General features: G+C 43.9%; 1 protein-coding gene across 1 annotated transcript in view; it reads right to left on the minus strand.

Annotated features, from left to right (window-relative positions):
* ANO8 (anoctamin 8) overlaps positions 1-14,205 on the minus strand; it is a 64,031-nt gene that overhangs the window by 26,101 nt on the left and 23,725 nt on the right. The window contains exons 5-8 of the mRNA XM_015809923.1: positions 11,953-12,091; positions 10,049-10,145; positions 4,709-4,825; positions 3,534-3,661 (exon numbers count right to left, since the gene is read on the minus strand). Coding sequence (XP_015665409.1) covers positions 3,534-3,661; positions 4,709-4,825; positions 10,049-10,145; positions 11,953-12,091 — 481 coding nt within the window. The remainder of the gene's footprint in view (positions 1-3,533; positions 3,662-4,708; positions 4,826-10,048; positions 10,146-11,952; positions 12,092-14,205) is intronic.

The raw sequence follows: 14,205 nt of genomic DNA on the forward strand, positions 1-14,205 counted from the left end.
GAGAAAAGGTGGCGGAACTCAAACCTGGCCACGCCCTCATCAAACCCTAGGACCGCCCCTTTAGAGAACAGGAATGCAAGTAAAATTTGGGAGGGGCTATTTCCGGTGTGGGAGGGGCTATTTCCGGTGCGGCCGGCCCGGAAAAAGGTGCCGGAACGCGGTTCCGCCGCGTTCCGGCTGAAAAAAAGCCCTGTATATAGTGTCCTCACACTTACAAATGGTCTTCACACTCAGAATTGTTGCAGCATCCCTGGGGTCATGGGACCAGAACTCCGAGCACTGTCAATTTCCTGACAGTTAGAACAATTAATCAGTGGAACAACCTGCCTCCAGAAGCTGTGAATGCTCCAACACTGGAAGTTTTTAAGAAGAGACTGGATAGCCATTTGTCTGAAATGGTATAGGGTTTCCTGCCTGAGCAGGGGGTTGGACTAGATGACCTCCAAGGTCCCTTCCAACTTTTTTATTATTATTATTGTTATTGATCATTGCATAGTCAGCCAGATATTCAGACTGGATTTGGCATTTTGTCTGCCTATCAAGTCCTTACCCAGGACCTGGGATAGGCAGATGTGGATGTTTGATGGTATTACAGATATCGTCGCAGGATGGAAGCAGTTCCTAGTAAGGCCGCCTTTTGCAATTGACTAATGGCGAATTTGTCAATGCCAATGGTGTTCAAGTGGTGCTCCAGTTGTTTTGGGATTGCACCCAAGGCCCCTATTACTATTGGTACTACCCTTGCTTACCTTTGCCACAGTCGTTCTATTTCTATTTGTTATTGTTATTATTGTTGTTATTATTGTTATTGTTGTTATTTGGCAACCAGCAGGTATTTATAATGGTTGCAGAGTCCCGGGGTCACATTATCACCATCTGCCACCTTCCCAGCTGGCTTCCAACAAGTAAAGGCAATGAGGAAAGCAGAACTTGATTAATGACTGTATGATTCACTTAATGACCGCAATGATTTGCTTAAGGAACACAGTAAGGAAAAAAACCCCATCAAATTGGGTGTGACTCATTTAATGACCGTCTTGCTAAGCCAGAGAAGTTCTAGTCCCAATTGTGATTGTAAGCGGAGGACTACTTGCACCTTAAAAGTTGCCACGGTTGAGAAACACTGGCATAGAAATAAAATATAGACACAAAGATGAGTTCCTGCTCCATCCTTCCCACCACTTGCCTGCATGCATTTAGATTCTACCATAGACCGGTGAATATGGCAATTTTAGGCAGCGTCAAACCTTTGAAGGGGAGCCTGTCTGTTCTCCCTGCCTCCAGCGTTTCCCCCATCCTTTACAATTTCATCTGCATGGACCTCATTGGTAGCAAAGAGGGAGGGGAACTGGATGTCAAAGGGTAGGGGGGGCTGTAAAAATAGTTTTAGGGATTGCATGTGGCTCACAGCTATCCACCTATGCTGTAGATCAGCATTTTCTTATCCTTTTCTTCTCTCTGCCCTCTTTCCCCCTAAATACTTAAAGGGCTTTTGTTTTTCAAACTCTTCCACATAATCTGCTCCCTTTCAGGATGCCAAACCCCAAACAACCTTCCATAGCCACAAGACCACACTTGGAATACCACATCCAGTTCTGGTCACCACAATATAAAAAAGCTGTTGAGACTCTGGAAAGAGTGGAGAGAAGGGCAACAAGAATGATTAGGGGGTTGGAGGCTAAAACACATGAAGAACGGTTACGGGAATTGGGTATGTCTAATCTAGAGAAAAGAAGGACTAGGGGAGACATGGCAGTGTTCCAACATTTGAGGGGCTCCTACAAAAATGAGGAGTCAAACTATTTTCCAAAAGACCAAAAGGCAAGACAAGAAACAATGGATGGAAACTAACTCTGGAGAGAAGCAACCTAGAACTAAGGAGAAATTTGCTAAAGGTGAGAGCAATCAACCAATGGAACAGCTTGTCTTCAGAGGTCATGGGTGCTTCATTGGAGGCTTTCAAAAAAAAAGACTGGACAGCCATTTGTCTGAAATGGTACAGAGTCTCCTGCTTGAAGAGGGGGTTGGACTAGAAGATCTCCTAGGTCCCTTCCAACTCTGTTATTATATGATTCTGGCTCTCTCATTCTCATAAACAGCCCTGCTTCTTCTTCCTTTCCCTTTTCCACCCAGCCTTCCATTTATCCTCAACATCCAGCTTTTCTGTCTCCTCCTGCTGCTCTTCATTCACACATGAAAACAATCCCTGAATTCTAAGGCAAATCAATGGTGATAATATAAGTATATTTCTATGTGTATTTCCTTGTGATAGATGCCACTGAATTTGTTCTACCTCTGTCCAAAGAAGCTATGTATTGTTGTTGTTGTTAATTGCGAAGTCATGTCCGACCCATTGCGACCCCATGGACAACGTTCCTCCAGGTCTTCCTGTCCTCTACCATCTTCTGGAGTCCATTTAAGTTCACACCTACTGCTTCAGTGACTCCATCCAGCCACATCATTCTCTGTCGTCCCCTTCTTCTGTTGCCCTCAATCTTTCCCAGCATTAGGCCCTTCTCCAGTGAGTCCTTCCTTCTCATTAGATGGCCAAAGTATTTGAGTTTCAACTTCAGGATCTGGCCTTCTAAAGAGCAGTCGGGGTTGATCTCCTCTAGGACTGACCGGTTTGAACGCCTTGCAGTCCAAGGGACTCGCAGGAGTCTTCTCCAGCTATGTATATACATCAGTAATCTTCATTCTTTCTCGTTTTTCCTCACTTCATTACTTTTTTCCTTCCTTCTCTTCATCTCTATCAATAATAACAATTAAGCTGTAGGATATTTGGCTTGTACCCCAACAATATTGACTATTTCAAATATATATTAATATTTGAAATATTTAGCTGTTTCAAAATATCTAATATTTCAAACTTTATATTTCACAGTTCACAAGGTATTTAAGGGGCTTCTAATGGATATTGGGGTCTAAGGTGCCAAATATCCTATAGCAGTGGTGGCGAACCTATGGCACGCATGCCAGAGGCAGCACTCGGAGCCCTCTCTGTGGGCACACGTGCCGTTGCCCCAGCCTCGCCTCCCCCCACAACCCCCAAGCGTGGCCCACACGGAGCAGGGCAGCCAAGGACATGGCAGCCAGGCAGCGTAGACAAGACTCTGTCCTCATGCCCCATCCCGCACAGTTGATGCTGTGGGGTGCGGGCAGAGGGCATGGCCGACATGGCACTGCTGGGCTGCCTGGGCAATCTGCGGTGGGCCCTGGAAGCAGTGAGTGGCTCTGCGGGCAGGTGGGGTGGAAAACGGGGTGGGGGCAGAGCGGGGACGGGGCCAGTTTTTGGGCACTCGGTCTCTAAAAGGTTTGCCATCACTGTCCTATAGCTTAACTGCTATTATTTGATAGAGACGTAGAGAAGGAAGGAAAAAAGTAATGAAGTATGAAAAAACAGAAAGAATGAAGATGACTGCCGCATATACAGTACATAGGCCTACCAGAAATCTGATTCTCAGCTTCTTCAGACAGAAGTAGGACAAATCCAGAAGGCCACCATGCCATCGCTCTGTACTCCAACGCCTCACCTGATCATTCTCTGTGAAGGTGTAGAGGAGGGAGCCAAACACAGCAGGGTACACCATGGCTGACGTGTAGAAGCCCAGCCATGCGAAGTACATGGCAATCTTCACCCCAAAATAGTCACATATTTCATCTGGTGGAAGAAGAGGGACAGTTTCAGGAGAACAGAAGGACAAAACATGAAAGAAAAGACAAGATCACTCTTTCCTGAAACTGTGCTACTACAGAGATCTCTCAGTTCAGTCAAAGAACAAATTACATTTCATTAATATGACAAAGGGACAAGGAACAAGAATGACCTTTTCCCTCAGCTGTCAGGTAATCCATACCAGATCTAAGTGACTGTCAACCCATCAATCATATCTCCATTCACTTTCCTAACTTTTTCTAATACCCTGGGACTTTTCAGTCTTCCAGTCTTTATTCTTTGATTGTTCTTTTTCAACTACTTTTTTCTCTCTGTCCATCTTTCTTCCTCGTCTTTTGCAGTAATAATTAACTTCCAACATTTCCCTCCCCCATCATACGCAGTTTATTTCACTTCCACTGAGTATCTTTTTTCATATTTAGTACGAAAGCCACTCCACACACTTAGAAAATGATGTGCAACTTCTAGCTGTCAACTGCTACTGCTACTGTATTACCTATGTATTTGAATTGCAAGATCTGTATAACCAATAGATGGCGGCAAAAAGATCCAGAAAAATAATCCTTTACTGCCATCTTGTGTTTGCCTGGGTTATAACAGATCTGAACTTAGTGCAAATCTGCACATAAAATGCTTATAGTACCAGTGTTTCTCAACCTTGACAATTTTAAGGCATGTGGACTTCAACTCCCAGAATTCCACAGCCAGCAATGCTGGCTGTGGAATTCTGGGAGTTGAAGTCCACATGCCTTAAAATTGTCAAGGTTGAGAAACACTGGCTTATACTGATCTGACTCAGCATGAAATAAATGATTAGGTTCAGATCATATTAGAGAGTCAGGACTTTTGTGCTGGGCAAGCAAAAGGCAGATTATGATTTCAAATGGGGAAAAAAAGAGCATTAATTTTCAATTCTAATAAAGCAAAACAAATCCCGTGAGCTACTTTAGTGGAATGCAGTGAGGAAAAAAAAAATAGAAGCGTGGAGGTAAATGTTCTAGGCAGGGACCTATGTGAATCAAAAGGCCATACCCAAAGGCTGGGCTTCACAAATGGCTTGTACCCATGATTTCATCAGCCGGTTCAGAATCCGTTGCTCGTGGATGGGGAAGACTTGCTGGAGGATACCACGAGCAGCCAGCTCAGGGACTGTGAAAAGAAGAAGAACAGAGCAGAGCAAAGATCCAGAAATCTCTTTTTTTTAGCTCTCCACACTAACCATAGACCCCTGGACCCCATTCTTTGACACTACCATGGTCAAGCATGTCCCTGGGCAGCTAGCCACTGTTCTAGCAATAGGCCACAAAACAGACTGAATCTGGAAATACACTCCAGAGCAGCAGTTCTCAACCTATGGGTCGCGACCCCATTTGGGGTCGATCGACCATTTCACGGGGGTCGCCAAGCAAGGCTGTCCGCCATTTTTTTCCCCTTTTCCGGCAGGTGCCTTACCTCCCTTGGGCTGGGCCAGCTGGTGGTCGGCCTGCTCCGTCTCTGCCGCTTGCCAGCTATGCCTCGGCTAGCGCAGGGGGCGGAACCACGCATACGCGGCGCTCCCGGGCAGGGAAAGTCCTTGACTTACGACCGGTTTAGTCCTCGACTTACGACCGGTTTAGTCCTCGACTTATGACTGGTTGGGGTCGCGGCATTAAAAAGGTTGAGAACCACTGCTCCAGAGCATGAAGGGGGCAGCCTTTTGAGGTGGAAGGCCCATTCAGACTGTTGAGAATGCGCCATGAGCTTTAACCTCAAGGAACTACAATGGCTGTGGGTGTTTCTGTTTTGGTCTATTTATAAAATAGCAATTATTTACTAGAAGGTAAACAGTGAGGCTGTTCCTCACTATAGTTCCTCTTCCTGCCCTCAGAGGGTTCTGGATTGTCCTGTTTTGCCTATGTTTTGTTTGCCTTACAGGTGTAAACTCTTTCAAACAAGAGACTAAGCCAGCTTACTCTTTTTATTTTCTAATTATGCTCAAGTCAGACCTAAAGACAAGCTTGATCATTTGGTGCATGAGGACAATCAATACAATTTGAGCTTGCTCTGTTTAAATACCACAATATGAAAGAGGAACAACTGAACTCAAAATGCAAAAAACAAAGAGAGAGAGAGAGAGAGAGAGAGAGAGAGAGAGAGAGAGAGAGAGAGAGAGAGAAAAGAATAATAAACATGTGGTGTGTTATGGCCCTCAAACAGATCATGAATAAATATTTATCTAAATTTCCTTTGTTCAGTTTATAAACTACCTCAATCAACAGAACCAATCTAGATGTCATGCAACTTATTAGAACAATAAAACAAGCAGGAAACAGTGACAAACAGCGAAAAACAATGGATATATTACTATATTGGAAAAGGAAATACCAAGAACCAAGGAATAACAGTCCAGAATCAGCATGGGGTGATAAAATTGCTTTCCACCATGATCTGCTCTATGTGATAAATGTTAAGGGATTTTCTAAACGATAGCAGCATAGGATTAAATTGTGTGGCTTTTGGAAGGATAAACAGGTTTTTTCCCCCCTCTTAATCTCTTTTAGAGAGTGACTGTTTTAAATTCAACCTCATCTTCCTTTCAAGTGCATATTAATATATGTTTAGAATATATTATTATAGTGATCAGGGTGTCTGCACAGCATGGTGAAAAAAGTCAGGATGAACAAAGCTCCTCTTTTTATGTGCCTTGATGCTTTTGACAGCAATGATTAAGATAGACTAAAATAACATGTGTGGGACCTAATGCTTAGGCCTCATACAATAACCAACATATCTTTATTATTCCTCCTCACATTCATCCCTCACATTTATTTCATTTCTATTTTTGAACTAGGTACGATTCCTGTGCAATTTCTTTCTCTTTGGTGCTATCTCTTTGGTTTTCTGATGTGCAAATACAGATGGTCCTCAACTTACGATCACAACTGGGATTAGAATTTCCATTGCTGAGGAAGGCAGTTGTTAAGTGAGTAGCACCCAATTTTTCCTGCCCCTGTTGTTAAATGAATCACTGCAGTTGTTAAGTGAATCATGTGGCCGTTAAGTTAATCCAGGTTCCCCCACTGACTTCTCTTGTTGGAAGCCAGCTGGGAAGGTCACAAATGGCGAGCCCTGGATGCTGCAACCATCTTGTCTACATGCCTGTTGCTAAGCATCCAAATTCTGATGGGAATGCTGCAATGGTCATAAGAGCAAGGACTGGTTGTAAGTCACTTTTTTCCAGTACTGTTATAACTTCAAAGAGTCGCTAAATGAATGACTGTAAGTCAAGGACTATCTGTACTGTAACCATCATTTCCAGCCATTGAAAGACTTTACCTTCTCTGACTTTACAGCATCCTCGTCTTTCTAAGACAAGGGTGCTTTAAGCCAGGGCTTTTCAACCAGTGGTACAGGTACCACCTGTGGTACATTGGCGCCTGGCAGGTGGTACGTGACCATCCCAGAAAAGTGGTAGTGGGGGAGGGGAATGAGCTGAACCGGTGGCAGCACCGCACAAGCCTGAGCGAGAGACGGCTGGAGCTGCAGGGCTGTCAGGGCTCAGCGGAAGCGCCAGGATCAGTGACGCTTTCCAGCTGATCGGCGCTTCTTCGGGGCTGTCAGGGCTCAGTGGAAGCGCCAGGATCAGCGCCAGGCTCCAGCTGGAGCTCGGCGCTAATCCTGGTGCTTCTGCTGAGCCTCAAAGAAGCACCAATCAGCTGGAATGTTGCCTTATCTCCAGGGTCTTGTGATTTACATTCAGATGCGTGGCAACTGATTCATATTTATGACGGTCACAGTGTCCCAGGGTCATGTGAAGTGACCAAAACCTGCTGCAACCACCCAGCAGATGGGGGGAATAAAAACCATCAACCCCCCCACCCCACCCCTGCTGCCAATCCTCAACAGAAATGCTCACAACAATGGAAACCTCGGACAGGAGGAAGAGCGCCGCTGGGTGGGCAGGCAGGTGTCTTGCTCGGCTGTGGCTTGGGGGGCACTTTTTTCAGTGCCATTGTAACTTCGAACAGTCACTAAGCGAACTGTTGTAAGTCGAGGACTATCTGTACTTTATCACTTTTTCCTTTTTTGGGGGGGGTCATCAAGTTTTTGACACCTTGCTAGGCAACTGGTGGTACTCGGATGTTGCCATATCCTAAAAGTGGTACAATGGGTGAAAAGGTTGAAAAGCCCTGCTTTAAGCTATCTAGCCCCCTCATCTGGCCCCACCCCACCCTACCCCACAAGGAGCTACAATTCAGGGAAATTGGTAATTACTTGATTTCTATTAAATATTTAGATGACGTCTCAGCTGTCCAGGGGTGAAGGAAGGCAAAGATAAATGTTCTTCTGTTAATTTTCTTCATTCTCCTGCACTTGCAATTCTACACTTTGCCCTAATTAAATTTTCACTTGATTAAAATTCTTTTCAGCAGGATCCATTTCAGGGATGGTTTGAACATGGGAATTGGGGGCAGGGAAGGGAAGGAACAAAAGCATCTAATTTGGCAGGTGAATATTAAATGTTCTTTTTAAAAATGGTCTCGATCTATGAGTCAATGTACAAGGTGCCCCTTAGGAAGGAAGGAAGAAGTGGTGCCTGTCTCAGCCAATATGTTCAGATAAAATTCCAATTACAGCAGTTTTATTTCAAGGTCGACAGGGGAGGACCTGAGACTTTTCCTTCAAAGGGCCAGGTTTGGCCCAAGTATTCCAGCTGCTAACCCCAATCCAACCACTCTCTGTGTTAAAATAAATCACAGATAAGACAATCCAAATTAATGGACATGAGCATGCCTGGATTTATGAGATTAGTTATTTTTTTTTAATTTGAGGCAGCCATTATATCCCTTTCTGGCTTTTTGCAAGGTCTCAGAGACATGGTTTAACCAACCAGCATGGGGACCAGTGGCTGCACTGACTGTTTTAATGAATGGTATTACAGGTCATCCTCGATTTATGACAGCAATTAAGACCAGACATTCTGTCATTAAGTGAGGCGGTCATTAAGTGAGTTGCACCCAGTTTTACAACCTTTGTTTTGCTGCGTTCGTGAAACGAATCACTGGCTGTTAAATAAATCGTGTTATCTGTTAAACCAGGGGTCCTCAAACTTGGCCACTTTAAGACTTGTGGACTTCAACTCCCAGAATTCCCCAGCCAGCATGGCTGGCTGGGGAATTCTGGGAGTTGAAGTCCACAAGTCTTAAAGTGGCCAAGTATGAGGACCCCTGTGTTAAACGAATCTGCCTTCCTCCATTGACTTTGCTTGTTAGAAGCTGGCTGATAATCATCGACTCTGGGATGTCGCAACCATGGCAAATATATGCTGGTTGCCAAGCACCCAAATTTTCATCATGTGACCAAAGAGATGCTGCAACATTGCTAAGTGTGAGGAACGATCATAAGTTGCTTTTTTCAACCCGGACATAACTTCGAACAATAGCAAAATGAATGGTCGTAAGTAAAAGAATACTATGGGCTGTACCTTTTATGAATTTAACATGTTTTAATATGCTTTTATGTTATTTTCCTCCTATTTTTAAAGGGTTAGATCGTTCTTTTTTTTGTTTTTATATTTGTTTTAATTGTTTGTAAGCTGCTCGTTGTCATACATATGAGATGGGTGGCTACAGAAATTTGAATAAGAGGTATATAAATATTCAATTTTAAAATCAGACTTTTCTAGCACTGAGCAAGTGTGAAAGACATGGCACAGAGAAGATTCAGCATGGCATGGAAACTTGTGCAAAACCGCAAGTTTGCAAGACCGCCTCCTACCAAACACCTCCCTTCGACCAGTCCGCTCCCACAGAGAGGGCCTCCTTAGGGTGCCGTCGGCCAGACAATGCCGGCTGGCGACCCCCAGGGGGAGAGCCTTCTCTGTGGCAGCTCCTGCCCTCTGGAATGACCTACCCCCCCGACCTACGTACAGTTGCGGACCTGCGCCTCTTTCGCCGAGCCCTGAAGGCCCATCTATTCCGTGCGGCCGGCCTGGCGTAGTTTGATTATGTTTTAGTGGGGGTTTTGTATGGGGTATTTTTAGAGCAGGCCTGTTATTTAATTTGATTTTAGAACAGAAACTTGTGTGTATTTATCGTGGTTTTTATTATCGCCTGTTCACCGCCCTGAGTCCCGTAAGGGAGATAGGGCGGTATATAAATTCAATAAATAATAATAATAATAATAATAATAATAATAATAATAATAATAATAATAATAATAATAATAATAATAATAATTAATAATAATAATAATAATAATAATAATAATAATAATAATAATAATAATAATAATAATAATAATAATAATAATAAAATAAATAAATTCTGGTTTTAACTGGCAGAGGCACAGCACTTAGCACCTCCCACCTGCTGGCCCCCATCCCCAACTCACTGATTGGCTGCCCTTCCAGGAAGTGGATGTTGTGCAGCACTTCACCCTGCTTGGCCCGCAGGTTCTCCAGCCAATACCTGATGATGTTTTGGCGTTCCTGAAAGCAGGAGGGAAAAGCCATGAAGAGTTTGGGCCACCAGCCTCTCATTCAAAGCCATGTCCATGGCTGGATCAGGTCTCTACAGCTCTCTTGAAAGCCATTAATTCTCTCCTACTAGACCACAATGTTCCAGCCGGCTGTGAATCAGGACACACGACTCCATCCAAAGCAAAGACAGACTGTTCCAGGACTGAGAAAATAACCCCACTCAACAAAGCTGTCTGTGCAGGAAATACTGCTTTGTGCAGGCAGACCTGATCTGCAGATGTAATAATAATAATAATAAAATTGGAAGGGACCTTGGAGGTTATCTAGTCCAACCCCCAGCTCAGGCAGGAAACCCTATACCATTTCAGACAAATGGCTGTCCCGTCTCTTCTTAAAAACGTCCAGTGTTGGAGCATTCACAGCTTCTGGAGGCAGGTTGTTCCACTGGTTAATTGTTCTGTCAGGAAGTTTCTCCTTAGTTCTAGGTTGCTTCTCTCCTTGATTAGTTTCCATCCGTTGCTTCTTGTCCTGCCTTCAGGTGCCTTGGGGAATAGCTTGACTCCCTCTTCTTTGTGGCAGCCCCTGAAATACTGGAACACTGCTATCATGTCCCCCCTTGTCCTTCTCTTCATTAAAAAGCTATTACCGTAGCTGGGAACAGCAGAGTGCAATTATGGGAGCCATTGGATAGGGGTGCCCTGTGAGCCAGACTGACCCTGTTTTGGTACACAGCACATGAAATAGCAGGAGTTAGAAAGGGAAGCTCTAAGTCAGGGATCTCCAAACTTGGCAACTTTAAGACTTGTGAACTAACTCCCAGAATTCCCTAGCTACCACAGCTGGCTGAGGTATTCTGGGAATTGAAGTCCACGAGTATTAAAGTTGCCAAGTTTGGAGACTACTGCCCTAAATGAACAAAAGCATTTGGCAATGAAGGGCTAAGTGAATGCTCCCACGGGATCCCACAAGGAGGAAGAACGTTTGATCTCCAAAAATGGAGCTCATGGGGTAAGAAGGGAGAGCCAGAGGAGGGTGTGTCAGTGTGCTCTCTTGTGTTCAAAATGCATCCAATGAATGCAAAGTGGGTGAATTTGCCTATTAGTCTAATTGAAATATTGTGCTAATTAGGCTGCCAGATTCAGAAGTCTGGATTATGACACGCCTAGCCATGAGGCATTCTTCACCTTGAATGACATTTGATTTCGTTTCCACTGAATTTCATTGAATTTCGCACTAAATGAATACAATCCTGTCAACATGATCCTCCCTCTTTGCCTTTAATAAACACTGCAATTTGTGGGCAGTGTTCACAGCGATTTCAGATGCCTCGTCCAAAGCTTTGGGGACATGAATGCAACGCATAGTCCTGTTTATTAACCGAGTTAGAAAGAGAAATGGAGGGCCATTAGCTATAAGGACTCTGCAGAGCCTCCGTGCAGAGTGGCAAACTATTAATAAAAAACAGCTCCTTGGGGACAGATTGGAAAGGTCTCTGCCTCCTTTCCTGAGATCACTGAAACAATAAATCTTTGTGGAACCCGGAGTTTGTCTGACCCAGCAAATCTTTCGATCAACCCTGCAGGATCGTCTGTAGAGGTTTTTAACAAACAATGGATTTCCTACCAAACAGCAACTAGAACCAAAGGGAAGGAGATTTTTCTAATAAAGGAGAATATTTGTAGCTCAGGGTTGACATGAGGGTTCCCTGGTGCTCTCTGAGCTTGCTTGTTTTCTTGTCAACGTTTCACTACCCAAACTAGGTAACATCATCAGCGCTAGGAGATTTTTCTCCTTTTCCCTGCCCCAGAGGACTCACCTGAGAAGTGAAAAAATAGAGTTCATTTTCTATGTTCTCATAGATGTAATCTTCCTCGCAGGAGAAACTGCGCATGCCACCCCCAAATTCGGCCTTCACAGGCTTCCGCAAACCAATCTCGTCCGCCCCCCGGAGCAAACTGCCAAGAGAGGGGCACGCAGGAGAGTGAGAAAATGAGGTTCACCTTCGGATTTTAGATGAGAAATCTGAAGATGATCTTGATAATGGAAGTCTGCAAAAAATGTTAGCTAGTACTGGAATCCATGCCAGTAGTTTTTGGCTGACCGAAAGGTGGGTGAAAAATATTTCAAATCAGCAATGGGAAAAAGGCCCTAAGAAAATCCACTTAGAATTAGAACACTAAACCTGTTACCCTTCAAGCTGCTAAACTACAGCTCCCAGCATTCCTTTTCCTTCACTATGCTGGCTAGAAATGTAAAAGAAGGATCACAATTTCTGCTCTACCTTGTCGTGTTTTCTACATTTGCTGGAATAATGTGGCTTCTCTCTGCCCGGAAGCACCTGATGGTGAGCTGGGTAGCATATAAATTTAATAAATAAATTTGTCATGTATTGATTTTGATGTATATATACCAGTCATTGGCAAGTTGGTGCCCCTCAGTACAACTATAAGACACCAGAATGAAAAAGACCGATCTACAACATTAAATATAGTAAGATCCACCTACTGCTTTCTGTAACTCGGCAAGTAGTTTTACTATTTTATGTTTACTTTGATTAAGGAGAAACTGGACTCAGCAGATGACCTTTAAGAGACTACAAGAATGTCACAGATTATATTACCTACAGTATGTTGCATTCTGCACTCTCTCTCCGATGGAAATGCAGTGGGGCAGAGGAGCAGTGGGGCAGAGTTTTGGCAACACAGAGCTTTATAACGGAATAACAGAGTTGGAAGGGACCTTGGAGGTCTTCTAATCCAACCCCCCCTGCTCAGGCAGGACACCCTATATACCAGTGATGGTGAATCTTTTAGAGACCGAGTGTCCAAACTGCAACCCAAAACCCACTCATGCATAGTCGGGTGCCAGGTGGGTGTGGCCCATTGGGTGGGTGTGGCCCATTGGGTGGGTGTGGATGAGGTGGTAACGGCAGACTGAGTGGGACTAAAAAGTTCAATCAATCAATTCCAACTTTGCAAGATCTTTTTTTTCCCGCGAGAAGTTGAAATTGACTGATTGATTGAACCTTTTTTTTTTACACGGCGGCGGAGGCCTAAAGCGAAAAGGTTTTATAAAACCCAGCTGAAGGCCTAGGACTGGGGCGATGGCGTGCGTGCCTACAGAGAGGGCTCTCAGTGCCACCTCTGGCACCCGTGCCATAGGTTCGCCACCTCTGCTATATACCATTTCAGACAAATGTGTGTCCAATCGCTTCTTAAAAAGTTCCAGCTTTCTCAGAGAAACTGTGGAGTCTCTTATGGGGAGGATAGCTACACCCTAGATAATCTCTCAGGATATATCTAACAGAGCAGAAGGTTACACAGGTAGTTCTTGACATACGGCACAATTGGGACCAGAATTTCCATTGTTAAGGCAATAGTTAAGTGAGTCACACCCAATTTGATGACTTTTTTTGCCATGGTTGTTAAGTGAATCATGTAGTTGTTAAGCAAAGCTGGTTCCCCCATTGACTTTCTTGTTGGAAGCCAACAGGGAAGGTAATGAATGGTGATCACATGACCCTGAGATGCCGCAATCATCATAAATACATGCTGGTTGCCAAGCAACCAGAATTTGATCATGGGAATGCTGTTACAGTCGTAAGTGTGAGTACTGGTCATAAGTCACTTTTTTCAGTGTCCTTGTAATTTTGAATATTCACTAAATGAATGGTTTTAAAAGAGGACTGCTTATAGCTTTGTTTGGGACAATGCTGTCAATTAGGTATAAGCAAATAAAGCGTGAAACTCAATAGGATTTTGCTGTGTCATCTCTGGGTTTGGGCCTGACACTGTCCTACATTAAAAGACCAGGAAGAAATGTATTTTCAGCCATCTTTTCTGTAAGTCTCACAGTCACTTGTCTGAGATGGTATAGGTTCTCCTGCTTGAATGGGGGACTGGACTAGAAGACCTCCAAGGTCCCTTCCAGCTCTATTCTATTCTATTCTATTCTATTCTATTCTATTCTATTCTATTCTATTCTATTCTATTCTATTCTATTCTATTCCCATTCCATTATTCTATTCTATTCTATTCTATTCTATTCTATTCTATTCTATTCTATTCTA

Source organism: Protobothrops mucrosquamatus, unplaced genomic scaffold (genome assembly GCF_001527695.2).
Source record: "Protobothrops mucrosquamatus isolate PMUCROS unplaced genomic scaffold, P.Mucros_1.0 scaffold6, whole genome shotgun sequence".
NCBI classification, from domain to species: domain Eukaryota; kingdom Metazoa; phylum Chordata; class Lepidosauria; order Squamata; family Viperidae; genus Protobothrops; species Protobothrops mucrosquamatus.